The sequence below is a fragment of the Baudoinia panamericana genome (assembly GCF_000338955.1).
Source record: "Baudoinia panamericana UAMH 10762 unplaced genomic scaffold BAUCOscaffold_5, whole genome shotgun sequence".
NCBI classification, from domain to species: Eukaryota; Fungi; Ascomycota; class Dothideomycetes; order Mycosphaerellales; family Teratosphaeriaceae; genus Baudoinia; species Baudoinia panamericana.
Genome location: NW_006911261.1, coordinates 798,554 through 823,700, shown reverse-complemented (window position 1 = coordinate 823,700; position 25,147 = coordinate 798,554). Strand labels below are relative to the sequence as shown.

Sequence of the window (25,147 nt, the reverse complement as noted above, 5' to 3'; positions counted from 1 at the left end):
CTCGCTATATGATGCGTATATAGCAGTATCAGAGTCTCTGCTCGGTGCCTATTCTATAGGTTAGCAAAACGCACAATATAGGGAAGCTATGAACGGCACACGGCCTTCTGCTCCGGACTAGTGTTTGTAGGGAATGCTGAAGCTTGACATTCTTTCTCCCCTTGGAAGGACGCCATAGTACGATACGGAGAAAGCACAACTTCACCTTTCATTATTTCAGACCCTTGAAGAGCTTGTTATATATAGTGGAACAATGAAACAGAGCTGTACGGGCTAAGAATAGATACACTCTATAAAACTCCGGTATAGGTATGCTTGCAACGCATGTATTCTCACGCGTGATGTGATGGCTATGCATCTTCAGCGAACCAAAACGTTATGGCCGAGACCGCAAGAGGAGGGTACGGGAGCTGCTCAAGTCTTAGTCCCTCCACCCGATACAACTCTATTCACCGGAGAGCTTGGAGCGACAGCCCAATCCTCCGGCAACCTCCCTACCGCCAATTTCGAGGAGAGAAACTCACAGCTTAATATACCACTACCGCATACAAAGCTGCGAGACTCCTCCGTGTTAGGCCCTAGCAGTCTCAAGCGTCGCGCTGCAGTGCTTCAAGTAGGCGTACCGACTGCGCGTACGCTAAGCCATAACGTGGTCATTGTGAAAAAGCGCGTCTGGGACCTCTATCAACCTATCGACTATCCGGTGAATCAGGGGCACAAGGTGCACACGAGCATGTTCCTCTGCCGTAGAAAGAATTCAAGCAGCGACACCGATAAATTGTATGTGATACAGGAGCAGAAATCATTCGAAACTGGAAGACTACTTCACTTTTCTAAGCCCAAATCACAATATCTCGTCGAGCTTTACGGAGCATTCACGATGCACGGTACTCTATGGACAATTTATGAAGAGATGGACCTCTCTTTGGAACAAGTCTTAGGTTTGCGGTGCGGTCCGTGGACGATTCATCCAGAACGTAAGCACAACCAAATAGGATCTATCGCTTACCAGGCAAGCGATTCCCCAGCGCTCTCGTAGTAGCTCGTCCTCAGCCCTAACGTTGTACTAGGTCCTTCAAGGGTTGGACTACATCCAAACACACCTTAGAACAAGTTATGGCGAGGTACGTGCACATAACGTTCTACTAAGCCGCGCTGGTCAGGTAAAGTTAGGTAGGATCGTTCTAGAAGCCTTGAGATATCATAAATGGCTAATGCTGCTTAGCTTGTGTACACGAATGCATTTTGGCAAAGGAATGCTCGCCCGAGGGGAGCGATATTCGATCGTTCGCCGTAGTCCTTGCCGCGCTTTTCTTCCCATCAGGGCCCAGTGGCACAATCTCTCAGCAGAGCGTTGGCGACAATGCCTTCAGCTTCTATAATACGGTACAAGAGGGCAGGCTAGTGGACGCAATCGGAGTACGCCTCTTCACTCACCTTCACAACTTGGCTAACATCTTTTCAGCATCCTTACATACAGAACACCCAGCCCGGCTTGCTTGCAGAGCTTGCAGTATATACCGTGAAAACGATTTATAACGCAACACTGCCAGTAGAGTATGGCCCAGACGGCAACCCTAGATCGCTTGCAAGCGTGCTATCGACATAATAGTTCTTCAATTGATATATCAGTGTCTTAAACCTTATCCCAACTTACCTTGCTCTGATCTAGCCTATAGTCGAAATCGGCGTTATGGGGCTGATAGCTGAGAGCAAAGAGGCGGAATATCCTGGATTTGCCCCCCAAAATCTTGTCGCGTATCTCAAAGCGCAGGCGTGCGTGGACGGAAACTGTCATGGCAATCAGATGTCGCACTTCCAATCATTGATTCGCCTATGACTTACAAGCCACAGCTGTCGTACGCCCATGATTCACTTGCTCTTGCAAGTACTCATCGATATTGGGCTGGGTGTTCTTGTGCACTATCAAGCGGGCACCACATTTTTCGATAGATTTTCCGGCTTTGTCGAGCTGGTGAATAGCAATACGCAACAGCTGCGCGGTCTGTCAGCGGTCTTCCAAATTCAGAACGGGCAGACTTGCGTCTCGCTCGATATAGCTATCGTGCAGAAGGGTTTCCATCCATTCAGGGACTTTCTCGGTAAGAACATCCGTCACCCACACGATTGTAAGTCGACGGATCTTCGCGCGGCCAGCTTGGATCAGACGGGTTAGTCCTTTGAGGTACGGCTGCACGGCGAAAATTCCCGCGCCTGTTGCGAAGAATAGGACTGCTCCATATTCTTCAAAGCGAATGTTGTGTCCGTAAGGCCCGTCAAGCCAAGCATATGCACTATTCAGTTCTGTTGATGCAGCTGTAACTTCCCTTGTCCAGCCGTGCTGTTGTCCGATAGCGACATACATCCTTTCTGTAGAGCTCTTGTGCATGCTATCTTGCCACCAAGTGATGACAAAAGGGTGACGCTGCACTGCCCAGCGTACACATTGAAGCATGCGGACCACGCAGAGCTCTAGTTGCTTGGACGGTATTTGCCGCGCATCTTCTGTCCGGCAGGTAGAGCGCCTTTTGACCAACGTTATATAGACGTATTGGCCGGGTTTAAAGTGCAGGTCCCTCGGAAGCTGGAGCTCTAGGATTGTTGCGAGCTTACCGTCGATCACATCGCTCACGGAGGTGATTCGAGAAGTCCTGAAATGGATATTGCTGCGGACTGTATAGCAGGTCCGCCATAGCCCACTTGCAATGCACATAGCGTAGGCGACCAGCAGTGACCTCTTCAATATCACTTCGTTGCCGATGTGAATCCACGTCGTGACGGCAAGGGCAATGGAAAACAAGACGTGGGTGCGGAGGAAGATCTCGTAGACGCGAGATTTCACGACCGGAAGAAACGCAAGCAGCAGAAGTGCGATTAGTAACTGGCGTGAATCAGTAATGGAACAGCGCTGTTGTCAAGCTCACGAACCGTGAGTGCCATGGCTTTGGAGCTCCTGGCTGTCAATGCTACCTTGGGCGAAAAAATAGCGTGGAGTACACCTTGCAGCGCTGCCATCACACCGAAAACCGTATGACCATAGAGTAGCGTGTGCAATGACATTCCGAGGATGTCGGCCAGGAGACTTAGTGGTTGAGAAGCTAGTAAGGGCAGCATATGTAACACTGCAATCTGGCCAGCACGCCTGCTAAATTCTGTCCTTGAGTGGATGTCGTACGCGTTGAAGAAACCGGTAATCGACCAATGCAATAAGAGTAGCAGGATTTCGGCGCGGGATGGGTTAACCAAATGCATGTCGCCTGGTAATATACGCGGGTAGACAACATGGTAGAGCAGCCAAATGTAAGCCTTGCGGCTGCAGTGGCGACCGACTCGGAGCGCTAGGCGGAGAGTGGACGCGAGAAGCAGCGGTCCGAGCAGTATGATTGCGATGATGAGTATAAGATCCATTCTTCGAGCAACGCGAAGATCTTGGCACGTCCAATGGGCAGGTGTAAGAAGGGCACAGATGCTGTATAAATGCGCGCTCTAGACCTAGTGTTTCGCTTGAGTTTCAGCTTGCCGCACAGCATCAGCCAACCCAAAATAGAACCAGGTTAAGGTTGTTCGGTGCGTGGCCGATGCAGCGAAGGCTGCATACCCTTCCATAGCTGCGGTATTAACTGACAACCGCAGATTTGTATACGCAGGTTTCGCGTCTTGCAGTACTGTTCTTGCTCATCGGCAACAGTATATGCGTCTGCTGCATCCAATGTCAAAGCATGTGGTGTCGCAATTCTCACCCTCGCCAGCCAAATCACTGGAGGACAAGAGGCTGCCGGCCAGCGAGTTACAGTTGAAACTGGATAACGCTCTGACGCCGAAAATGAGTCCACCACAATTACCAGATTGTGTCATTCGGTTACGAGATGGAGCTATGTTAGCTACGTCCGCGAAAATGCTGGGCCACCGTATAAGGGACGAGAACATGGTCAGCCACACTCAAAGCCTTCCCATCTATGAAGTGGACGAGAACATGTACACAATCCGTCTCCTACAGGATATGTGGACGGGTAACTTACGTGCAGATTCCACAACAATACCCAATCCGCAAACCCTGGTTGCGCTCACAGGGTTGTGCGAGGCAAGCGGAAACCTATCAGCCTTTAAGCCCGTAATCTCTACTTGGATACAACGGCTTGTCGCAGACTTTCCCCAGCACTGCAACGCTGACACTCTTAATGTCGCTTTCAGGACATGCGAGAAGAGTACGATCGTTAGGGTGTACGAGAGCATTATGTTTGCTGGTCTCACGGATGTGGAAGTCTACCGCGCTGACGGGCTCACTAAGTGGTTTCCGGTTCATTGTATGCAGACGACACCGAGAAGTAAGTGGTAACTGACCAAGACACAGTACGCCTTAATTGTACGCGAAACACCGTCCGTAACCGTCTTCGAAGTCTTCTTCACCTACCACTCGTCCAACATCCCGCAATGGTGCAGGTCCGTAGCAACGGACTAGACGCGCACCACTGCGTTATCAAGGACATGCATCTTGCGGCCTACCTTCGCGCGCTACGCTTTGTCGGGCTTCTCCCGTTGACTGAACCAGACAGCCAATGGGACATCGGAGGGTTAAACGAGCGCTTCCGTAGCACGAAGCCCCATCTAGGACGCGCTAGCGTGTGTCAAGAATGCCAGTATCAGGGATGGAATTGGAGCACTAAGCTCGATGCGATCGAAAAGTCAATGGACACCATCTTGCATGACCTTGGGTTCGAGCTCGCGGCAGCTGTGAATGTGTGGCTTAAGGGGCAGCACGGTGGACAAGGCGAAATCAACTGAAGAATGATTTGCATCATACACAAGAACTCGCTATACCGTACAAAGCTTGTCACACAGTTCCCGACGATGGCTGCCCACAAATAGTTTCCAACAACCGATCAAGATGAGGAACAAGCTCATCAATGAGCTCTTGTCTCGCCGCGTCACGGTGTTCTGCCCGGCTGCAGTTGACGTAGGTGAAAGAAAGACGTATATTGTGGCACAGCTGCAGGGATCGCTGACATCGCCCAAGCATCAGCTCCGTATCGCCACGTATAGGGTCCACTCGCTGCAGCTCAGATTGCAGCCAGTGCAGCTCTCGGATGAGCTCGAACAGCGCGGTCTCGACCCTAGCTGCATCGCGGACGATTGACCCAGTGGGGGCCCCTTCATTCGCTCTCAACGGAGATGACGCGATGCTAGTATTGGTAGAGTCGTGCTCGTCGAGTGAGGACGCCGTGTTGTTTGGTGGTACCTCGAAGACGGTCGTGTGGGGAAATGGTGTAGGAGGATGCGGATCGATGGTGAGCGAGAGCTTGGGCTTTTTGGCAAGGTCGTCCAGTCTAGACAAGCTCATGGAACCTGCAGCACGCTCTCAGTATGGTGCGACGCACATACGACGCACTCTCTCACGCTTGTTGACTGAGGCAGCAGGCATGAACCCCGCCTGCGACTGGCGAACGAGATGTGAAGGTGCTTCGACATCGTCCGCGAAATGCACGCGGATGGCAAAGGGGCTGGAGGCCATGTTAGTCTGACCCTGCAATTCGGTAACAGGCGCAGGAGAAAGGACTGGAATTGGCAGAGACGGCTCCTGGAACGGGCTCAAAGTAGTATTCATGTTGCTTGAGTGCTCTGTAAGAGTTATCACGCAGAAGGTGAAGACGACAACGTGGAGGTATTATAAGCTGCAACTTTTACCCCCACCTGGCTTCCATCGTGCGACCGTGCGCACTGCAGGTACAATATCACGCTATCGGCTAAAAAGTTCGCGTGGTCATGTTTCACATAGCGGTTGAATTAAAGCTTTAAGCTTTCTACCCTGATCGCGGATCACGGGCGCAAACCCAATCGGACAGCGCGCGGGAAGCTGCATGCATGAACAAATGGTCACGTGATTTTGTGACATGCAGTCGCGACGCCTTCCGCCAAGTTCATCGTTGTCCACTTGACAGCATCGCCAACTGTACACTCCAGTGCTGGAGGGTAGCTTTTCAGCTGCGCCAGTATTAGCGCCCTTGCCTAATCGAGATGGCAATGGTACTAACGATTTCTTCCCAGTTCGGTGGCCATCTTTTGCTTTTCTCCGACGAATAGCACCAATGTCGGCCATTGCTCTCCTCGACAACCACCAAGATGCGAGCATGGCAGTGCTTTCCGAGGTCGTGTGCTTTCCTCATCAAAGTTTGCTTACGCTTACGAAACATGTCTTTCACGAGCGTTGTTTTTGGACGCGCCATGTTGCAATTGCGGCATGGAAGTTGGTATGTCCAAGTCCTACATGCGGCGCAGCTCCGCTTAAAGTAGATCACTCCCGAGACACTGGTGAAACACACATAGCGGGTCCGCTCCCATCAGCATGTTGATCTTCCCATTTCGATATCGAGCCTCTGCCTTTCTGCGGCACGGTCAAGGCCATCGACATAGATTAAGAACGTCGATGGCGCAGGCAAAAAACCGTCACGACCTTGGAGAACAGAACCTGGATAGGAGGCTCCGTACAATTCGACGTACACCTCCTTCCACCCCATCTATGGAGCACATACAGGGTAACGGCTCGATAGCTGATCAAAGCTCAGCTATGGAAGGTAGCTCAACATGGGCGCATAACGCATCCAATTATTCACTTGCGGACGTCGAACATCCAGTGACCTTCTCTCACGCCGGGGCAGACACCGAGAATGTTCAACCAGATTACAGCGCTACATGTGCCAGCGCTATAGCTTTGCAGGCCGCGACAGGCTACCACCAGGCAGCGCAGTATGTGCAGCGGTAGCGGAGACAGGCGTGAGACTGAAATGTTAGCAGCAATGCCTATCCTACGGCAACCTACCCGGTACTAGGCCCATCGCTACCCAGAGTGCCCCAGACTACCGATATCGATCGCTTCCTACTGCAGCATTTCGCGAACGGTGACGCTTTGCACACTGTGCACGAGTTCCTCAACAGTAGGTACGGGCAGCAAATGACTGACGACGACATCTACACAATGTACCGGGGCGCCTTTGGAAAAAGCAAAGTTTGGAGCCCGCGCGATGACGCGGCGATGGAAGAGGTCGTCAAACATGAAATGACGGGCTTTTGGCAGCGCGTTATGAGAGGCGTAAGGTGCTCCTGCTCCCCGTGATTTTACGCTCCACTGACTTTTCCAGATGATGGATCATGGGTGCGTGGAATGGCCTCCCAACGAGCTCAAAATGAGATACTCGCAGCAGCGTTCGAAGCGCCCAGTCCCTTGCTAGGTTTGGCAAGGTTCTGGTTAGTGTTTTCTTGGCTTCCTGTACTATAGCCTACCTAAGTGATGGAATGATGCTACATCTTGGTCTGTTTCATTGCAAACTACACCATTGTACAGACTAGTCTACATTGTCGCTCTCCAGTAGTGGACCCCATATAACATTCCCACCGATCAGCATGACGAGACTGCTCGACACCGTCGGCAAAATCAAAATCGCGCCATCTGGGATGACTGTTGCAAGCAATTGAGAGTCGCTCGACATAAACAGGCAGATATGCCGGCCACGGGCGCTGTGCCACCAGGCATTCCCTTCGTGATGTATTAGTACACACTGCTTGCTCTCGTTTGCATAACTGGCACGAGATCTCGTTTTGGGAAGCGTCTCTGAGGACTGCAAGACTGTTGGTTGGGTTACTAAAGTCATCCAGGAGGAGGATGCCATCTGGTTGTGCATCAGAACGTCTCCATTCTCACCCACGGAGGCCCACTGCAAGGGTTGGGACCAGTCGACGAGACGGTGACTTTCTTGGTTCTGCTGCCGTGCTCTGGACAGCTCTATGTGTAGCTCATGTAAATTATTCAATGACAGGTAATTGGGCGGCCGTCCGCGTGCTACGTCGCACGGTCCACTGCACAGAAGGCACGAAGCATTGTCAAAAGGTTGAGGTGCCCACAATTCGTCGAGCAGAGATGCGCCAGATATCGGCGGTAGGTCGAATTGCGGCGAGGCGAACTGCGGCGAAGCGAACTGCGGCGAAGTGAATGGCGGCGGGGCGAATTGCGGCGAAGCGAATGGCGGCGGGACGAATGACGGCGACTCCCTTGACAGACAACCGAGCAATGGGCTGCAGCGAATGGCTGTAAGGTCTTGACTGCCTTCACCTTCTACACGCGAGCTACCGGATCCGAAGAAAGGTGTGCCTGGCGTGTCCACAGCGAGGTTGTTATTATCATCGCTCGCGCGCAGCGACGGCTCAGGGGTTGAGGTGTCCGAATTCTTCGGTCCATCGGACGTCAAATGAGCCGATGATACTGTCGAAGGCGACAGTCGCCCAGATACTTCGGTCCCGTTGTCGGAGGCTGGAGAAGTCTCTTCGCGCTCCTCGTTCGGTGCAGCATTGTAGAAAGTTGCAGAAGCTGATGGGCTAGACGTCTCTAAAGCTGCTTCAATCTGCTCAGCCTCAATCTCTGTGTGCTGGGCCACAAATAAATCGGAAGAGGCATCGCTCGTTTGCGTGTCGTTTCCGGACGGCGTGCTGTCGCCCGCCGTGCCGTTTATACGTGATGGTGGGTCGGTTTGACGGCGTGAGTCTTGTTCCAAGCCACGTTCTTCAACCTGCCGCATTCCTACGCCATGCATGCCATCGTGTTGCAGAAGGCTTAGATGGTCGCCTTGATCTTGGCTAGATGAAGGGGGGAGTGTCCGTTGCCCGAGTGGGCTTTCTATGCCTAGTGATGCGCGGGTAGATAGTGCGTACTGGCTGCTGAGCTGGTGCTGCGTTTCGTCTTCCGTGTTGGAGGAGTAGGCTGATGCCCTGCCAAAATCGACCGAGGCGCTGTTATCCGACACGGACGAATAGGCTGTTTGCTTGCTCGTTCTTCTCCGTGGAAGCTCTTCAACTGCTCTCCGTTTCTTGGGATGTTTTTCTGGGTCGGAGACAAGAAGGCCATCGTTATTGAAACGCAGGCCTTCACCTGCGTGCTTGCAGGTCTTGTTGCCTTTCTCGGGGAACAATATGTCCCGCGCTTCGTCCGTGAGGTCGATGAAGTTCTGTATCATCTCTTGCATGGTCGCTGGTATGTCGCCGATTCCGTCATCCGGCACTGCACGCCCCTGGACCTCGATCTGGCCGTCGCGAATCCATCTCGCAACCATTTGGATATCACGCGGCTCAACAGGGTTGAGGTGCGTCTGGACTTTGCTCCGCTTGTCGTGCTTGCCAATTGGTTGTGTGCGGTTGCGGAAGTTTCTGAAATGGTCAATGTGCCGATCAAGCATCGCGCAATTCAGGCGTTGCACAGCAAGAGTGAAGTCTGGAAAGCGCCGCGCAATGCTAGCCATGTCTCGATACGTTTTGTCGCCAAGCTTGTCAATATCATACCGTTCCACAATCTCCTTTGACCAATGCAAAGTCACTAGCGCAAGAGTCTCGTAACGGTCTCTCTGCTTCTCGTTCTCGCCCGGCCGTGCAGTCTTTGACACTCTCGCAGTTTCGACAACTATGGCCCATTGAGCGGTATCCGGGACGATGATACCGCGCTGCTCGACAAACTCCACAAGAATTCTGCATGCAGCAGAATTTTGTGACCAGTCAGCAACGACTGCCGCGAGCGCAGCAGCAAATCCAGCTCCAGTATCCAAGTTGGTGCGCACACGCTCGAGCAATTCGACAATGCGCGTAAGCGCGTTCCCGCTTTCGGGAGGGGAAGTTTCCGGCATTGCCGAGGCCACTCGTACTGTAACCCACCCATCAGACATGTCGCACAAGGCTACCTACTTATCACACTCTGCGCTTGGCGCGGCAGCTGGACGGACGCGCCACCAACACCAATGAGTGTCCTAAGAAGTACCGCTAGAGAGCGCGCGCTTCGCCATAGGTTCATAAGGTCTGTTCAGAGCCCGCGGGTACCTTGCATACAACGTGCCGGCGTCACTGAAAGCTGTGCCACGTAAATGCTTGTTTTCGCTCCACCCGTTTGCCGCAACCTTAGCGACTGTGGCGTAGTATGTTGGTACATCACGGCAATGCTCTGTGATGTGTGCACGCAGAGAGCTGCTAATGATATGCTATTCTTGATGGTACGCTACCGTTTGTCGTGATTGTACCATCACCGCTGCTTTAATGTGTCTAACATCTCTGCAAGATCACTGCCCGTTCCGCGCCCGTCCTTGTCCGCTCAAGAATTTCTCTTGTATAGACACCGGTGCCACCTCCCATACGCAGCATACCATAAGCTTCTGGGTGACAGGATCAAATTGTAGAGACCAAGGGGCGTCCAGATAGTCGAGCGAGTTGGCGCTGAGCGGCGGACGTGCTTCCGGCCAAACCATCAGTGGGGTAGTAGTATGGATTGCCACTAAGTCGTGGCCGGAGTAGCTAGTGCGGGTGAGTATGCGACGCCAGCACATCTAGAGACTCCGACTTACTTCTCAAGACTGGGTGGCATATTGTTCGCAGGTTGAGGACCTTTAGCTTGCTGTCGCACACTGTGGCTACGGAAGTCAACTGCACAGCTAGAGGAAGAGGAATTACCCACACCGGAAGTATAAGTTGTGTAATATACTTGTACGCCGACCAAGGCAAGAGTATTTCCCCACTTCGTTGTAGCACAAGCAGCTAACTGTAATAAGCAACTGTCACAGCGCCTATATTACGGAAAGTCCTATTTTACGTGTTGCGGTTCGTCGCCACTTAGTTAGAACGTGATTGGAAACGCATTTTGCGGTGCCTAGTTGCGCCTGTTTGCAAAGGACTAGTAACGTTGAATGAGTGACTAAGGCTAGCTAAACAAAATCGTCTATAGATGAGCTAGTGAAGTTAATTGATAGGAGGATACGCATTCCGAGCTGTTCGTAGCAGCTAAGTCGCAGCCGATGACACCCCGCATGTGGTAGTGGTAGAAGTCGCAGATCGATTGCTCGTTGGCACAGAACCTATAAGGGAAGCTGATACGATCGTCCCGGAGGACGTAAAGCTCGGCTGAGTCGCTGTAGAGGTTAGGGGGCTTGCCGGTGAACTTGGAATGCTCGATCGAGGTGGAATCTCTTTTGCGCAATTAATCATAATGATTGGTTCAAAGTTCGTGCCTGGTGCTGATCCCTCAGCGATTATACGACCGTAGACTAACGGCTCGTAGGTTAAAGAGCACAGAGCGAAACTCCAGGAATCGCTGTATTCGAATGCATTAAAAGCGAAAGCATTCAGGTAGTGTGTAAGGTCAACTGTCTGAGCTCTACTCAAACTGCCGACGACATTGTACGCCTCAACTTTAAGGCCGTCAACAGCCGCAAAGTTGAAATATTGACCATCCGTGTCCAACGGAGTCGATCTGCGGATCCTAGCTTCGGCGCCAACACGAACGGATGCGTGTGTACGATTCGAAGTGATTGTGACTCCATCTCGTGCCTCGTAAGCGAATTCCGAATCAGGCTCATCGTCCCTTTTCTTGGCACCTGCTATCTCCTGTACTCCGTTGACTCCTGACTGTGCAAGAGCAGTGTAATTGCCGGGGGAGCCTGTAATCGCCAGGAACATCCAGTTGAGGAGATTGTAGATGCATTCTTGACCGGAAGCTAGAACAACCCCAGGAGTTGTCGGATCAAACATTTGGCAATTGTTAAGCGCGCGGCTTTCGTCGTTTCCTGGAGCAGCTGCTATAGCATTCCACATAGATGCGTTGAACCTTAGATATTGCTCGTTGTATATGCCGTCGCTTGTCAAAGCATATTGTACGCAGATCAAAAGGCCTAGTACCCAACTTGCCAGGCGCTGCATAGCGGACACTATAGTAAGGTGTGAACAATGAGTCGAAGTGAAAAAGCAACGCGGTACGATAGAATGATGAACAACGGGAGCCTGTTATAAAGTGAAGAGTTCAGTTGAGTTTATCTGCTGTAACCGTGCTGCCCGCCGGAAGAGTTCAGAGTCCAGGGTCCAGGTCCAGCAAGGCCATTGACGTGTCTATTTTTGACCTAGACGTTCCTTGACGGCAGCAGTAACCACCTCCTATGCATAAGTTAGCACACGAACTTGCGACCACCTAGTCACCAATTCTCCTTCGTACTACCACAGATTGCAGACATGCTAAGTTCTCACCGTGGTGGGTTATCGTACTGTCCTTTCGTGCAGGACTGCTCGACGGTCACTGCTTTGTTACCTGCTGGTGGGGTATTTTGTACGCCTAGAGGCGCTGTCAAGACCGCAACGCATATGGGTCAAGGGAGCCTGTACCTTCGCCGCGAGCTTGCCGTATTTCTGCAGAGCGGAACACCGCATCTAAGGGTTCTCGAAATCGCGCTGCCATCAAACATGAGGCCGACAGTCTCGACACCGTTCGACGGCAGAATATGGAGAGAGAGGAGACTGCGTGCACATTTGGTTAACAGCAACGAAGTCGTCATCACTGTCGAAGATGAAGTTCCAATGGCTGAATGGCATCAGTACATTCGTAACATCGAAGAAGCTCGGAGGAGTCCGCCAGCATGGCAGCGGCGCGGAGCTGTCGTGCATGCAAACGCTGGTGTTGTCAGCCCTAAACAGGTGCAAACACTCTATCCGCTGGATACCAACCCCCAAGCACCGTGGTCACCACGCTTCGGACCGGAGCAAGCAACGCCGGGGACAGATTTCAGCGCTGTTTGCACCAGGTAACGACAGCCATACAATCTATGAGAGCTATACAGTAACTAACGAGAGCCAGCCTCGATGAAGCATTCGATCCCTTCGACATCCTATCCCTTAGCCCGTTCCCGGAGTACCTGCGCGAAGAGCTTGGATGAGATCAGACTGGCCAGCGGCTTTGTGTGATGATGTACAGTATCGTTAACGCTTCAGCTACCTCCGGCCCCGTAGTCTGACCGGTGTCTTTGCAGTCTCTCTGCTCTTGTTGCTCTTCTCATAAGCCTCCTTGAACCGCTTACGCATCTTGTGGTCTGTGGTTAGTCTATGAACAAGGTCAGTTATCTCATCCACCTCGCTATGTGCGTCCTCTTGCGCCTTGATTTTCAGCCGGTCACTCGGATGTGGCGTCACAAAGAGCAGATCGCTTTCTGATTCCTCATCGCTTGTACCGGCCTCACTTTCGGTTCCATCGCCCACAGCGTCTCCTAAGCTTGAATCGCTTTCCTGAGGCGCTCGCCTATCGAAACCCCGCAGCTTTGCTTCAAGCGCACGTCGCCTCCGGCGCTCTATGTTCAACTGCTCTTGAATGTCGTCCAGATCTAGCGAACGATACTTGTCGCGGTATTTTTCTGCGTACTTCTTCTGCGTGTTTCCGACGATCTTCGGGAGTCTTGCTTCCCTCCTTGCCTGCTCGACATCCTCGTCCGGCTCAATACCGAGGACTTGTCTTGTATGCGTGCCAGTATACCAGTGTCTATCAGGTTGTCCATCTTTCTGACCCTCGATGCAGTAGTACGTAATCGGCGCTGACCTGTAGCCGCCTCTTGGTTCCTTCCCTAAGCGGGTCGCGTGGGTAGAGCCTAATACTTTCGGGTCGTCAACCATTTTCAGGAACTTTGCGTCTCTCTTCTCTTTCGTAAGGTCAAGTGCCCCCTTGCTGCGTAACTCTTTCAAGGTGCGTGAGCCGAATCGACTGCTAGGCAGGTGCTCGCAGATTGCGAGTTTATCTGTTGGTTTGTTCATGCGGACTATGACCTGCACTCCCTTCCCACGTTTGAGCGTCCCAATGGCTTCACGGCGCACGCCTCGATCGCTGACATATACATCGGTTTTATACAGTGGTCCCTTCGACTCCGCGTTGCTTTGAGATACCCTCCCATTGCTGGCCATTTCAACGTCGCTGGCCGTTTCGTCATTGCTCTCTGCGTTTTCGCTATTGCTGTCTGCGTCATTTCTGCTGCCACCCGCATGAGCATTGCTTGATACGTCGCTGTCGTTGATTTCATCCGCATCGCGCATCTCGACGTCACCATGAGGTGGCATAGCTTGAATGGCATCATCCTTCTCTTCTGCAGACTCGTCGGTGACGGTCGCTTGTAACCTTTTGGCTTGCGTCACTCGTTGTGCTCGTTTAACATGTTTCTCCCTGAAAGCTTGGACCCAAGCGGACGGTAAGCCATGATTGGTAGCGAACACTTCCCAAAGTGCCTGGTGGTTGCGGAACTCCAAGTTTAACGTCTCGTTGTTCGGTCTAGACTGTATTATCGTAGCGAGCCTGTTCGCCTCACGGAGGTTCGGATCAATGCTGGCCCAGTTGATAGTGCGCTTATACTTCTTGTCCAACTTCGCCTTTTTAGAGCTGTCAAGTAGCGAGTAGCGCTTACTGGAGGTAAACTCTTCCCATCCATCGTTGTACAGTTTTTGGTGCCCGGACAACAATAAGGCATACTGTTCTCGGCCTGATTTCGAGTCCGGATCCGCGACGTATTGCATGAAATGCGAAGTATAGAATGAGTGAGCGTCGGAGATCATGGACGGCAGCAAAGTTTGTTCCACTCGACGGTCCGTGGGCACGTCCTCCCACTGCCCTGCCTTGTTAAGCACCTTTCCATCTTGGATGACTTCTAGCGGGCTGTCCCGATCCCACGTAGCTAAGAAGTGACAGTGTGCTTTGGTCAGCTCTTTATCCACGCATTGTAATATAGCTAGGTACTCGTCAGCTTCTGTGCTTGAACGGCTTGACTAACTACGTGCCTGCAGCAGCTCGTTCCCGACGTTCATCCTCCGGAGCCGTATAACAAAGTCGGAAGTCATCACAAATACTCTGCCAAAGGGTAATGTCACTCCCTTTCGCCAGCTTTACATTCTTCATAATTTCGGTAAGAGAGCGCTTCTCGACTCCTTTTTTGGTCCATCTCCGTAATACATCGTCGGTTTCAGCGTCTGCGAGGTCGGAGGGTTTCAGAGACGCCTGAATAGTTGTTCTAAATTGCTCCTTTGACTCCTCGTCGGTCTTTATCTTCTTCTTGCCGTTTGTTAACACATTGTAAGCATTACTAATTTTCAAGAACTTGGCCGTCTCTGCTTGTTTCTTTGTTTCGTCCGCTTCGCGATGCCGATCGGGGTGGTGTTCTAGAGCCAGCTTTCTGTACGTCTTCCGGACTAGCTCGGCATTGTTCTTGTCTTTAATATCAAGCTTAAGTGCTTTGCAAGCCTCCCTTTCCTCCTCCTCGCTCTTGCCTCCGTCTGGAATGTTGTACGCTCTAGTCGCCATGTTAGGACGTTAAGTAACGTTCCAACATATAGCAGAGTGGAAATCTGTGTTTTGCTATATACCTCCTTAGACGCTATTTCTGGCAGTTATATTAATAGGCCACCTTCGCTGCCTAGGTTTACTGTATATAGTTTCGTTTCGGGAAGCGTTCTAGAGGCGGCGCTAACGATCACTCCTTCTAACACATTGCGAGCCTATCTGCTTGTCTTTCTATAAGCAAGTCCGATTACTTTCTAACAAGATGCGGTTCGGTGTATGCTGGCGACTAGTACTTGCTATTGTTCTCCTAATCCTAGCACCTATAGCGCTGCTGCTCTCGGTGTATAGTAGTAGTCTTCAGCATAGCGCTCAGGACTACTCATTATTTACCGTATGTTCTACGTTTGGATGGGGACCTACATCTATTGATAATACGGCAGGTTAACACCTCTCGGATTGGCTCCCACCTATACACAGAGCTCTCTACTACGCTGAAAAATTGTCCTCCTCGCTCAAAGAAAGTCTATATTCCAGGAGCTGGCGCTATCGCTTCTGTTATCACAACTGGTGCTAGCCAGATACTCTGCAGCCTTCGTAATGAGGTCGAGACTGTAGTTGCAGACATCGAACAGAATGTGCACGGATCATTCGCACAAGCTTTCCGACTCCACGACTTTTATAGCTTCCATCTCTTAAGCGTTTGCTACGGATACTACACGCCAAGTGCTATCTCCAACGCCACTTACCCGAGCCCTGGATATAACGTTACTGGCTGTTCTAATCTGTCCGATAAGCTCGATATACAACCAGGGTATATGCTTCGTCAAGACATCGCGTATAGCGATGTAGCAAAGATTGTGAATCTGACTTCGCTTGATTGGCCACCTAAGCTGGACGAGCAGATGAAAACTCTTCAGTCGACCTTCTTAGCGCTCCTTTGGCTCGACATAATCGCTGCAGGAGTTACATGCTGTTATCTCTGCACTGTGGTTACAGTGATCTTTACCTACAAGAATACGATCGCCGCTTTGGCAGTATGGCTTGGCATACCAACTTCACTACTGACTATTAGTCTGGGAAGCCTCGCTACATACATGCGACACAAAGCTGTTGCAGTGGTTACTGAACTTGGAGCACCGGTCGGGGTTGCCGCGGGCGGTGGCTGGGCATTCATCGGGCTTCTATGGGCGGCTTTCTCGGCGGAATCATTGGGCACGGTCCTCTTGTGGTTAGCACAGCGGACTACGTCAAAGTGTGATTAAGTGTGACTTGAGTAGTCATGTTACGTATCAATATTGCTACACTCTACCCTCATTGAAGTATTTGGTGGTACGAGCATTGTATAGTCAAGAGCTATATAGCTTCAGTCACCCTCCAGAACTTCAGCCCACGGTGTGCTCTAGCTGGCACAGCCTGGTTCCGAAGGCCCGATATTCGTGGGCGTCGTGACATTGCCGGGCTCGTAGCTGCACAGAATTGTTTGTCCTTAACCTCGTAGTGAAGATGCGTCGTCGTCTGGGCTTGCGTCAGCATCAATGAATCGCCTTATGAAGAAGCTTACCTCTGCAAGTCGTAGACCCCAAAAAAGCACCTTGTAAAGCCTATCGTGTCTTGTCAATGCATCTGGCGGGTTATCACTGTCATACCTGTCCGAAGTCGGGCATGGTGGCAAGGGTACATGACAACACCACCAGGAACCACGGAGAAGCTGATCTTCGGGGGGTACCGGTACCGGGGATGTTGCTGAACAAGCAGCACGTATAGCGAGCTGTAATATGTAGTCTGACGACAATGTCGCAGGATGCTGCAATGCAGCCTTCCCAACTACCAGGTTCAACGCAGCGGCAACGTCTTCCCAAGGGACATCGTAGAGAGGTAAAGCTTCATGAAGAGATCGATGAATGATCGGATCGTTCGTGCTCTGACGATGAGCTTCTGCTGTGGATGACAGGAAACAGAGCGTAGCCTGTAGGAATGGTAGCATGTGGTAGAACGTGGTGCACTCTCGCGATAAAGTATCCAGAGCGATTTGCAAACACTGGAGCGTCCAGACTCTAGCATGCACCAGTATCCGCGAAGCCTTAGGGGCTTTTCGTAATGTCCTTGGCCGAACCACAGGTGCAAGCGTGACATTTGTGGCTCCATGAGGAAACATTTCGAACGCTATGCGGAGGGGATTAGTATGACTACCGAACTCGAGTATCGCGGCAGCATTGGTCGACGCGAGAAAGGTACCATTGAGATTCCACCAGGAGCCGTCGCATTGTTGTAGTAGTTCATGAGCAGCTTTGAGCGCTGCTTTGAGGTTCGCTTCAGGCTGATCATGAAGGAGGAAGTCATACACCCGGCAGACAGCAGCGTCCGTCGCTTCAAACAATGGCACCACCCTGGGATTGTTGACGTCAGCGTACTTGGTGGGCGTAGTGGGCTCAGGTTGGCCTCCGGACGAGGACGGTGCCGTGATGTTCGCAAGAACGGATGAGAGCGACTTGACCGCCATAAAATCCGCATCAACACTGGAGAGTGCGGCGGCGTATCGGGCGACTTGCCCAAGACCAGGGTCTTCTATCGCTCCAAGACAATGCTGCGCTCGGCCTATGTAGGGCGCACGGTACAGCGCCTCGGTCAACCATGACTGTGCAATTTTCGTCCATTGAAGACGTTCTTCAATGCTTACCGCCAAGGATGCATACTTCGCGGCAAGCTCCCCAAGGCACACGAGCCAAAACGGGGTCATTACTTTGTCTTGTACGACTTCCAAAAGATAGCCGAAAAATTGGTAGGACGATATCACAAAGCTTTCGGCAAAGACATTCGTTTCCGGCGCATGAAGCCGAAGAGCATCCAGAAAGTCTCGAATGCCATGCTGCCAGAGGCGTTGAAGCATCCTGCATTGCGTCGGTAATGCTTTGATCTCCGGTGTAGCGGAGGGATGTATTGTGCAGCTGAGGTACTCCATATGTTCTGCAAGCAGTGCCTGGTGAAGTGCATGCGCTGCCTGGCATTGACCGTTGTTTATGCGTTCCGCCTTACCAATTGTCTTGTCCAAGTCCATGCAACCTTCTTCGTACCTTTGCAGCACGGAATAGACAGCCTCCATAATATGTGCAAGCTGTGCAGCCGACGACTTCTCCCTCTTAGTGATAGCAACGCCAGGGACATCCACAGACATTGCAACGGCGACGTTGATGCGTAAGTCGGGCCATGCCGGCGCTTTCCTTCGTATTGCGATCGGTAGTGCCACAATCCGCGAGTTGCCGTTGGGGTTCCCAGACCCTCCGAGTTGGGAGGAGGAACCGCGCGAGCGGTCCGTCGGTACGCAATCACTCGTGCCGCAATCGCTGAGCAAAGGAACGTCCTCATGTATCGCTGGACTGGAAGCCACATAATACGAAGCGGCAGACTCCATGCTTCCTGTTATATTAACTCCGGAAGCGACGCAGGATCCAATCGACAAGTGCTTTCGTCGACAAGTGCTTTCGTGGGCAAGTGGCCTTGAAGCGGCTGGAAGGATAGAGCGACGTGTAGATCTCCAAAGCAGTACTGATAGCAAGTAGTTGAAACAAAGAAGAGCACCGTTGCCAGTGGCTATACACCTTCGCAAGTAACCAGGTCCACTGGTCTGTGGGTCAGACCGGTATCAAGTCGTCGATTGTCGGGCAGGTAAGGCTATTTTTGGTTATATCGACAAGTCAATATAACTGAGAATAGAAGCATAGCCTCAGGCAATGCAGGTCACCTGTAGCTGCTGATGAGAATTGACCGCTACAAACTGAATTTCTGCGGGTGTTGCTCTCTTACCTGTCCTAGTAAACCTTCTTGGATAGCCGCACATGTTGGGTCTAAGAAGTCTAGGCTTGTAACGGCAAGTTTGACGCTCACCCAATGCTTCGCTCGCGATTCACGCGCCGCTCATACTAGGCTCGACTCTTGTGCTAGCATCACCGTGACAATAGCATTTCAGCATTATTAGCTAAGGTGCAGTAGGTCTTGGAAGTCCTCGCATAGGGGAAACCCGAGTTATGACGGTTTACTTGTGCCTACATGGGAGCGCCTGTATGTCGAGGTGAGGTTCAAGATCTTAGCGCTGCCTGTATTGCGTCTGTGCGTTAGACGCCGAGGACGGCAAGCGCTTATAGCTGCCGATCTTCGTGCCGAACCCTCACCAGGCCTCAAATCCAAAGATGCTTCTGATGCGATTCACGACTCCCAGCTGCCACACATACTGGACCACAAGCCTCCACACAATTAGACCAATGGATCGACCATCACATCGAGCACTGTGTATCATCGAACTGCTTGAGCACATCTTCAGCTTTCTTCCCGCGAGACAGCTGCTTGAAATGCTAGCAGTGTGCCGGACTTTCGCCGCGACGATCGTAGCATCTCAAAGACTCCGAGACATGATCTCTCGTGAAGTCACTGCATACGAGCTTCAAGCACGGACTCCTTCCTTCCCACCCTCTATACAAGGCATGCACTTCAGAACAATCCAAACCAAAGGCGTAACAGGCCTTCTAGCCGTTATCAACCTGCAATGCTTCGACCGCAGGCAATGGAACAGCTTGCGACACGCGAGACCCTTTCATCGATGTTACTTGGCGACACCGCCTCCAGTCTCGGCTACTGTCCAGGTAGACTGCTACTGCCCAACGATACGACAACAAAAGCTGTTCCAGCGCCGTGGGCTAGAATTCGGGCTTATTTTCGCCGCTATTGACGCGCTGACTAGTCGGAAGCTATCTTGCAGCGCGTGCTCAGCGAGGTTTTACGTCCGCATCAATGCCGGTTTCGCGGTCTCGAAGCAAAGCGTCGAACGAAGACTCAGGTGCCTAGAGTCTAGTAGCACGGCAACGGCAACAGGTCGTCAAGACACCTATTGATCGGCTTATCTACTCAGTAGCGCCAGTTGTTGTGTAAAGCTTAGGCGTAGATGGGTCAACGCTAATAGAGCAGGAATAATTTGGACTATGCCTTTCCCGCCGCCACAAGACCTTCCAAATCCTGAAACACTCGGCCAATAACCCGAAGCCACCCTTTCAAGATATCTAAGATGCGTTAGAACGATCACTGTCTATTTCTACGCGCCCACTCTGAGACAGGCTAGTCCTTTGCAGCATAAGAAATGAGAGTACCTTGGCAGGATCATAGGGCACCTAGCGTCCTGGCAAGCACTTCTAGATATCTAAATATGCATTATCGCGACATTCCACACCTTTGCATAATAGCTATTCTCTCCTCTGTAGCCTTCTGGTAGATTATTCGTACTACTATCATGCATGTCTACATCGTTCTCCAGCTTGCAGTCGGCATCCACGTACTCGCTACTTACAAGGCACAATATCAGCACGTGCTAGTCGAGGATTATGAATTTGGACAGATCCCCGCTGGCGACGAAGTCTGTCTAGCGGTCCAGGAGACCGCTACACTCCAGGAGCCGTGGTAAAGCCTTTTCAGTGCGATTAATGACAAAATGCTAACACTAACTATACAAGGCTTACTCGTTGTCGACTACGGTACCTTGCAGAAAATCAGGCGGCTCCAGTGCGTTTTGGCAACACCTGCAGCTTTCGGCCGGGTAGGACTGCACCATGCCTCAGTGCCGATGCCCACGTTGCCGACAATGATGTCCGTAGCAACACCGCCCGACTAGATTTTAGCGATGCCAGTCATGCTACCTGCCCAGATGGCACGCGCCCCACAGCCAAATCACCGATTGCTTTCTTCCTGGACGAGGAGTCATGTCTGGCTGTCAGGTCGCAAGCAAATGGGGAATGCTTTCAAGTCGAAGGCACACAGAGCGCTCCGTATTACTTTGTCCCGCATGCACCTGCACCTGGTGCCGAGAGCTTGTAGGGAAAATATATGTATAGACATTGAACAGGACCTAGATAGGATGTTTAGTGTGTAAATTCCTTGCGGGTTGCATCTAAGACATGTGCTTGTTCCAACGTCTTATTCTTATCACAAGGTCCACCTCAACTGCGAAGCACGCGTATTGCCACACCGAGCGCTTCGCCATGCTCGCCACTTGCTGCGGTACTTTAGCCGCCACCATTGACTAAACTCATTGTGTTCATGCATCTGCGAGTAAGCGCTGCACCGCCTCTGCTGGATATTCCAGGAACATGAGTGGTGTATATGCATGCGGGCGGCAGCAGCAGCATTTGGGGCTCTGCACACCGGCGCTTATACAACATTGCAGTTGCTTTTGGGTGTCGCATAAGGACAATATATCGGCAACAATGGAACCAGTCAAATGCACAATCACTCGTAGACCCCGCAAATGTCGAGTTACACAGCAGCAGAGATATTGCCGACGACCTTGCGCCAAGGCTGGAATTGCTCAACGCTCTCCACGATGAACTACACATTCGCAATGATCAACTACACATCTTCACTGATCGAAAGTGCCGCTTCAGCGCACTATGAGGTTGTTCAGACGTCGCGAGTAACTCAAACGGTCCTGTGGATCTCGCCAGCTACAAGCTTCGTCGTCCAGACCATACCGGTCACCTCGACGCCAAACCCGACAGCATCAGCGTGGAACATTCAGCGAGCGAGGCCGAGCACGCTCACAGAAGCGCAGGCTGCCACTATCGGCGCGGCTACGATGCTCATACTTGCGCTCGTCATGTTCGGTGTGTGGCTTTTACTCGCCCGCCGTGCACGCCGAGGACGCTACCGCTCGGTTCCATCTAATACCGCTCCGCTGCGCCGTCCCCCTATCTCGCCGCCGATGCCCATATCAGTAGGAGGGGACCCAAGCAAGGACGTGCGAAGTATACCAAATACGAGTACAAGAGCAGGTTATATTAGTATCACTGCAGACAGAACAGTGCAAGCGCCTTCAAAGCCTCCAGTGTCACCGATAAGTTACCACGACTGCGATGAGCTAGATCTACGTCCAGACGAGCTCTGCTACTACGAGAGTCTGCTCTATAACACTGCAGACCCGGACACATGTGTTATCAGCCATCACCGGGATAGCACTGTTAGTGAGCATTACGCCACTAAAGCGTCGACACCTACCGCACCAACAGTATACCGCCTAAGCGTATCTACAGTATCATCGAACGTCCGGCCTGCAACTACTATACTTGGCACGGTAGATGTTAGTAGCAGGCGCGAAAATATACGTCGGTATGTCGCATCTAGATCTAGTTTGTGTCGATGCTGGCTAACACCGTGTAGGATGACCTTCCCTATGAAGAGGTAAAGATTTGCATAGTCTTAATATAGAGATGAAGGTAGACTCGGTAAGGCGCTTGTCTACACTGCGGCGGTCAGTCCCTCGTTGCTCGAGTATTATGCTATACTACCTTCGTGTCTCTTACTTCGTTGTATAACCTCTGGGATTACATTGATCGGAGCTCCGCCTGCAAATTCGTTCCTTGCGATCATTAATTCTAGCTACTCTTTGATGTTGCTTTTTCGTCGTGAGCTCCAGATGCAGTTCTTTGCTAACAGTGCTTACGAGACGATGCAGACCCGTCGGGGAATAAGACTCCAGCTATGTCTAGAGGGTGTATACAAAGTATTGCAGGTTCACTACCTACTGGGATGGGCTAAGCTAGTGCGAGTCTGGCGTTTCGCCGATACATGACGGCTATATTTAGAAGGCTCAACATGCTGTGCTGCTGAGGGTGTGAGCATAAACAGGGAATACACGCAGCCATACTGAACAGGTACCTTTACGGAGCTGCCTGTGCGGTTGATAACGGATGTGGATGCCTATTCCCCGTGTCGCACCTGACAATCGCGTGACGATCATGGCCCTCACGAACGACTCTCCGACAGCATCTGCACAATTGACAGGCACCCAACGCCTGCTGAACACATTTCCCACAAGGAATGACTCGCTCATGATGACTACGACTTCCAAGGCCCAGGAGGCCACAAATCTGCCACCATGCGACGCCCCTTGCTTGCAGGAGCGGCCGACCGTAACTTCGAACGGGTACTAGACACCAAGGACTCTCAAGCTGCTGGCAAGCTCTAAAATGCATGGAGGGCATGCTGACCCAAAATCAAGCAGAGATGCTTCCAACCGACAGCCGCCGCCGACTTCGCCTAGAAAGTTCCATCGCGTTCACGGTTTCTTTGGTATATTGAGTCAACTCTGGAAGAAACTCTACGCTGAGAGCGAGGGGGAGCGCAAAAACGAGCGTGTAGAAGACCGGCATTGGACCGAGCTCTAGAACGTGTGTTGGATGGGGTCTAAAGGCCGTGGGCAGACGAGGCATGCTGTCGAGATCAGGTCGCTAGGTAACGCTGTGCGACTATCTGCATACCGTAGGTTCAACTGTATCCGCGCTTTTATTGATTGTCTAATCTCGTATGATCATTCGGCATTCAGGCAACGAAGCACCCACGCAATATTGTTTACACCTAAGTGTGCAGCGCTGAAGGACCTGTCGTGCTATGCAATACAGGTTGGCCTTAGGCTATAAAGATTTATTCCTGCTTCCGTAAGTCTTGAGCTTCAAGCACTGCTCGCACCTCGCTAATTGCACAGCTACAGCTCTTTGCCGTTTCGCATAACAAACTAGACGCCTGGATCAGACGCTCTAAAATGTCTCTATTTTCGGCGCTAGATCCTTGTAGTTGTATTTTCTCAGCTGTACGTATCCTGGATCAGAACTTTTACTACGCTTCTACGATCTATTGTTTACCTTGCTCTGTGTTGTAGGAAGCTATAGCCCTACGTCGACGATGACGCTGATGCAAGGCTCGGAGCTGTACCGCAAGTAGCAGCAATAGATCATGTAATCGAGCACTCTCCCGTTTCTGCTCTGTCGAAGCTGTCGAAGTTGTCGATATTAGATCGAGTATCTGGATCGAGTCGGTATGAGCGAGGAGACGCACGCACTTCTGTGATAGGGAACGTAAAGCCATAGTAGTAATCCAACCGTAGGTCGAGAAGACGTCGATGTCTAGGGTGTCGTATCTACCCTTTCTTATTTATCCTGATATATGTACGCTATTTTTACAGTAGTGGTCCAAGCTAAGTATAGTATCGGTGTCGAAGTATTTAAGGGTGCCTATCTGTAGGCAGCTACACAACATAATTAGAGACTTTGATAGGAATAGAGGCATAATGCTTACAATCTATATCGGCCATTCTCCGACACTATTTGTCTACTTTCTCGTCTGGTCGCCTCCGTGGGAGGTTGTCCGTCTCCAGTGGACTAATTTTCGACTGTTCCGGTACCTCGTACAGCAACAGATTGCGCAAACATACAGTAGCGGCACTAGCAATATAACGGAGAAGACCGCGCTTCTAAGTAAGGATAGGTATTCATTTGCATAATAAAGACGGCACTGATGTTTCTAGGATCTGTAGAGGATTAGGAGTATCAACTAGTATCGAACAAACATGTTATATCAATACAAAGGGAAGCTCTTACGCTGCTAGGTCGGAAGCGAACATAGGACGTGGATGGGTTATCGTTGTTAGATAACGCTGTGTTTACAATACTGCGTGATCCTAGCATATGTCGTACATTAGTCTACTGTTGTACCGTCCATCCTGGGGACGCGGGACGCACTGCGTTGCGGGACAAGGTGAGCGATGTGGCGTATAAAGTGGCGTTCTCGCGCCACTGGTGGCGTACAGATTGGGTCTTCCATCCGTTTCTGTGGCATATAGCCACTTCTACGCCGATGTCGCACACAACCACACCTACGAACAGGCAGCTTCTCCCATTGTTTTTCCCTTTCCCTCTCAAATCAATCATGGCTGGCCAAACAGCGGTAGTTACGTGCCGAGTCTGTGACAGTACCCACCGCACCTCGACCACGGCACCATGTTGCGACGGTAGGCTCACTAGGGACAAGCCCATGTGCGCTCTTTGCTGACAATCAGCCCACAGCAAGCTGTCTCCAGAGGATCGCTGAACGCGATTGCGTCTTGGAGTGCGGCGTGGAAGAGCTTGGATGCGGCACCGAGGATGTAACCTCATCACCCTCCGGTAAGCGCAAACGCGGCGCCTGTAGCGAACACGCCAGGAAGACCCAGAGGACCTTTGCAGACATATTGAAAGCGTTGGT

The 25,147-nt window shown here is 51.5% G+C and overlaps 16 protein-coding genes across 16 annotated transcripts; 9 read left to right on the top strand and 7 right to left on the bottom strand.

Moving 5' to 3' along the window:
* Positions 1 to 346: 346 nt before the first annotated feature.
* BAUCODRAFT_23622 (uncharacterized protein) lies at positions 347 to 1,039 on the top strand (the record flags this gene model as incomplete). Its single annotated transcript, XM_007676940.1, has 1 exon — positions 347 to 1,039. The coding sequence occupies one exon, from the start codon at positions 347 to 349 to the stop codon at positions 1,037 to 1,039; it is 693 nt and encodes a 230-aa protein (XP_007675130.1).
* A 281-nt stretch (positions 1,040 to 1,320) lies between these two features.
* BAUCODRAFT_23621 (uncharacterized protein) lies at positions 1,321 to 3,408 on the bottom strand (the record flags this gene model as incomplete). The annotated part of the gene is made up of 7 exons (XM_007676939.1): positions 1,321 to 1,376; positions 1,438 to 1,450; positions 1,475 to 1,597; positions 1,658 to 1,791; positions 1,846 to 1,996; positions 2,033 to 2,881; positions 2,929 to 3,408. The coding sequence occupies 7 exons, from the start codon at positions 3,406 to 3,408 to the stop codon at positions 1,321 to 1,323; spliced, it is 1,806 nt and encodes a 601-aa protein (XP_007675129.1).
* A 291-nt stretch (positions 3,409 to 3,699) lies between these two features.
* Positions 3,700 to 4,807, top strand: BAUCODRAFT_575163 (uncharacterized protein). Its single transcript, XM_007677557.1, has 2 exons — positions 3,700 to 4,325; positions 4,352 to 4,807. The coding sequence occupies exons 1-2, from the start codon at positions 3,710 to 3,712 to the stop codon at positions 4,780 to 4,782; spliced, it is 1,047 nt and encodes a 348-aa protein (XP_007675747.1). The 5' UTR covers positions 3,700 to 3,709; the 3' UTR covers positions 4,783 to 4,807.
* On the bottom strand, positions 4,793 to 5,720 carry BAUCODRAFT_33023 (uncharacterized protein). The gene is made up of 2 exons (XM_007677041.1): positions 5,395 to 5,720; positions 4,793 to 5,343 (listed from the first exon to the last, which is right to left on the bottom strand). Exons 1-2 carry the CDS (start codon positions 5,600 to 5,602, stop codon positions 4,832 to 4,834), a joined length of 720 nt encoding a protein of 239 aa, XP_007675231.1. The 5' UTR covers positions 5,603 to 5,720; the 3' UTR covers positions 4,793 to 4,831.
* A 514-nt stretch (positions 5,721 to 6,234) lies between these two features.
* BAUCODRAFT_446274 (uncharacterized protein) lies at positions 6,235 to 6,852 on the top strand. The gene has a single exon (XM_007677556.1). The coding sequence runs from the start codon at positions 6,341 to 6,343 to the stop codon at positions 6,755 to 6,757; it is 417 nt and encodes a 138-aa protein (XP_007675746.1). The 5' UTR covers positions 6,235 to 6,340; the 3' UTR covers positions 6,758 to 6,852.
* Positions 6,853 to 7,195: 343 nt separating this feature from the next.
* Positions 7,196 to 10,387, bottom strand: BAUCODRAFT_130481 (uncharacterized protein; the record flags this gene model as incomplete). The annotated part of the gene is made up of 5 exons (XM_007677555.1): positions 7,196 to 9,676; positions 9,718 to 9,779; positions 9,850 to 10,007; positions 10,170 to 10,317; positions 10,368 to 10,387. The coding sequence occupies 5 exons, from the start codon at positions 10,385 to 10,387 to the stop codon at positions 7,338 to 7,340; spliced, it is 2,727 nt and encodes a 908-aa protein (XP_007675745.1). The 3' UTR covers positions 7,196 to 7,337.
* A 281-nt stretch (positions 10,388 to 10,668) lies between these two features.
* BAUCODRAFT_33021 (uncharacterized protein) lies at positions 10,669 to 11,784 on the bottom strand. The gene has a single exon (XM_007677040.1). The coding sequence runs from the start codon at positions 11,713 to 11,715 to the stop codon at positions 10,801 to 10,803; it is 915 nt and encodes a 304-aa protein (XP_007675230.1). The 5' UTR covers positions 11,716 to 11,784; the 3' UTR covers positions 10,669 to 10,800.
* Positions 11,785 to 11,943: 159 nt separating this feature from the next.
* On the top strand, positions 11,944 to 12,786 carry BAUCODRAFT_33020 (uncharacterized protein). The gene is made up of 2 exons (XM_007677039.1): positions 11,944 to 12,587; positions 12,641 to 12,786. The coding sequence occupies exons 1-2, from the start codon at positions 12,022 to 12,024 to the stop codon at positions 12,717 to 12,719; spliced, it is 645 nt and encodes a 214-aa protein (XP_007675229.1). The 5' UTR covers positions 11,944 to 12,021; the 3' UTR covers positions 12,720 to 12,786.
* BAUCODRAFT_575157 (uncharacterized protein) lies at positions 12,748 to 15,115 on the bottom strand (the record flags this gene model as incomplete). The annotated part of the gene is given in 2 exon segments (XM_007677554.1): positions 12,748 to 14,569; positions 14,589 to 15,115. 2 exon segments carry the CDS (start codon positions 15,113 to 15,115, stop codon positions 12,775 to 12,777), a joined length of 2,322 nt encoding a protein of 773 aa, XP_007675744.1. The 3' UTR covers positions 12,748 to 12,774.
* Positions 15,116 to 15,356: 241 nt separating this feature from the next.
* On the top strand, positions 15,357 to 16,356 carry BAUCODRAFT_575155 (uncharacterized protein; the record flags this gene model as incomplete). The annotated part of the gene is made up of 2 exons (XM_007677553.1): positions 15,357 to 15,485; positions 15,535 to 16,356. 2 exons carry the CDS (start codon positions 15,357 to 15,359, stop codon positions 16,354 to 16,356), a joined length of 951 nt encoding a protein of 316 aa, XP_007675743.1.
* Positions 16,357 to 17,660: 1,304 nt separating this feature from the next.
* BAUCODRAFT_52663 (uncharacterized protein) lies at positions 17,661 to 18,269 on the bottom strand (the record flags this gene model as incomplete). The annotated part of the gene is made up of 1 exon (XM_007677176.1): positions 17,661 to 18,269. A coding segment is annotated over one exon (609 nt), but the record flags the coding sequence as incomplete, so codon positions are not given.
* A 1,007-nt stretch (positions 18,270 to 19,276) lies between these two features.
* Positions 19,277 to 20,362, top strand: BAUCODRAFT_33018 (uncharacterized protein). Its single transcript, XM_007677038.1, has one exon. The coding sequence runs from the start codon at positions 19,351 to 19,353 to the stop codon at positions 19,975 to 19,977; it is 627 nt and encodes a 208-aa protein (XP_007675228.1). The 5' UTR covers positions 19,277 to 19,350; the 3' UTR covers positions 19,978 to 20,362.
* Positions 20,363 to 20,369: 7 nt separating this feature from the next.
* Positions 20,370 to 20,950, top strand: BAUCODRAFT_23611 (uncharacterized protein; the record flags this gene model as incomplete). Its single annotated transcript, XM_007676938.1, has 2 exons — positions 20,370 to 20,536; positions 20,590 to 20,950. 2 exons carry the CDS (start codon positions 20,370 to 20,372, stop codon positions 20,948 to 20,950), a joined length of 528 nt encoding a protein of 175 aa, XP_007675128.1.
* Positions 20,951 to 21,157: 207 nt separating this feature from the next.
* BAUCODRAFT_33017 (uncharacterized protein) lies at positions 21,158 to 22,518 on the top strand. Its single transcript, XM_007677037.1, has 2 exons — positions 21,158 to 22,237; positions 22,289 to 22,518. Exons 1-2 carry the CDS (start codon positions 21,456 to 21,458, stop codon positions 22,311 to 22,313), a joined length of 807 nt encoding a protein of 268 aa, XP_007675227.1. The 5' UTR covers positions 21,158 to 21,455; the 3' UTR covers positions 22,314 to 22,518.
* A 905-nt stretch (positions 22,519 to 23,423) lies between these two features.
* BAUCODRAFT_33015 (uncharacterized protein) lies at positions 23,424 to 24,030 on the bottom strand. The gene has a single exon (XM_007677036.1). It carries the CDS (start codon positions 23,990 to 23,992, stop codon positions 23,759 to 23,761), a length of 234 nt encoding a protein of 77 aa, XP_007675226.1. The 5' UTR covers positions 23,993 to 24,030; the 3' UTR covers positions 23,424 to 23,758.
* Positions 24,031 to 24,147: 117 nt separating this feature from the next.
* BAUCODRAFT_33014 (uncharacterized protein) lies at positions 24,148 to 24,437 on the top strand. The gene has a single exon (XM_007677035.1). It carries the CDS (start codon positions 24,195 to 24,197, stop codon positions 24,405 to 24,407), a length of 213 nt encoding a protein of 70 aa, XP_007675225.1. The 5' UTR covers positions 24,148 to 24,194; the 3' UTR covers positions 24,408 to 24,437.
* Positions 24,438 to 25,147: the final 710 nt, after the last annotated feature.

Bases quoted from the DNA above. Each gene is read 5' to 3' on its own strand.
- BAUCODRAFT_575163 (XM_007677557.1), top strand. From the start codon at position 3,710: ATGTCAAAGCATGTGGTGTCGCAATTCTCACCCTCGCCAGCCAAATCA. The intron at 4,326-4,351 runs GTAAGTGGTAAC...ACCAAGACACAG, and splicing joins TATGCAGACGACACCGAGAA to TACGCCTTAATTGTACGCGA.
- BAUCODRAFT_33023 (XM_007677041.1), bottom strand. From the start codon at position 5,602: ATGAATACTACTTTGAGCCCGTTCCAGGAGCCGTCTCTGCCAATTCCA. The intron at 5,344-5,394 runs GTGAGAGAGTGC...AGCGTGCTGCAG, and splicing joins TGCTGCCTCAGTCAACAAGC to GTTCCATGAGCTTGTCTAGA.
- BAUCODRAFT_446274 (XM_007677556.1), top strand. From the start codon at position 6,341: ATGTTGATCTTCCCATTTCGATATCGAGCCTCTGCCTTTCTGCGGCAC.
- BAUCODRAFT_33021 (XM_007677040.1), bottom strand. From the start codon at position 11,715: ATGCAGCGCCTGGCAAGTTGGGTACTAGGCCTTTTGATCTGCGTACAA.
- BAUCODRAFT_33020 (XM_007677039.1), top strand. From the start codon at position 12,022: ATGCTAAGTTCTCACCGTGGTGGGTTATCGTACTGTCCTTTCGTGCAG. The intron at 12,588-12,640 runs GTAACGACAGCC...AACGAGAGCCAG, and splicing joins TTCAGCGCTGTTTGCACCAG to CCTCGATGAAGCATTCGATC.
- BAUCODRAFT_33018 (XM_007677038.1), top strand. From the start codon at position 19,351: ATGGATCGACCATCACATCGAGCACTGTGTATCATCGAACTGCTTGAG.
- BAUCODRAFT_33017 (XM_007677037.1), top strand. From the start codon at position 21,456: ATGAACTACACATTCGCAATGATCAACTACACATCTTCACTGATCGAA. The intron at 22,238-22,288 runs GTATGTCGCATC...AACACCGTGTAG, and splicing joins AGGCGCGAAAATATACGTCG to GATGACCTTCCCTATGAAGA.
- BAUCODRAFT_33015 (XM_007677036.1), bottom strand. From the start codon at position 23,992: ATGGCTTTACGTTCCCTATCACAGAAGTGCGTGCGTCTCCTCGCTCAT.
- BAUCODRAFT_33014 (XM_007677035.1), top strand. From the start codon at position 24,195: ATGCTTACAATCTATATCGGCCATTCTCCGACACTATTTGTCTACTTT.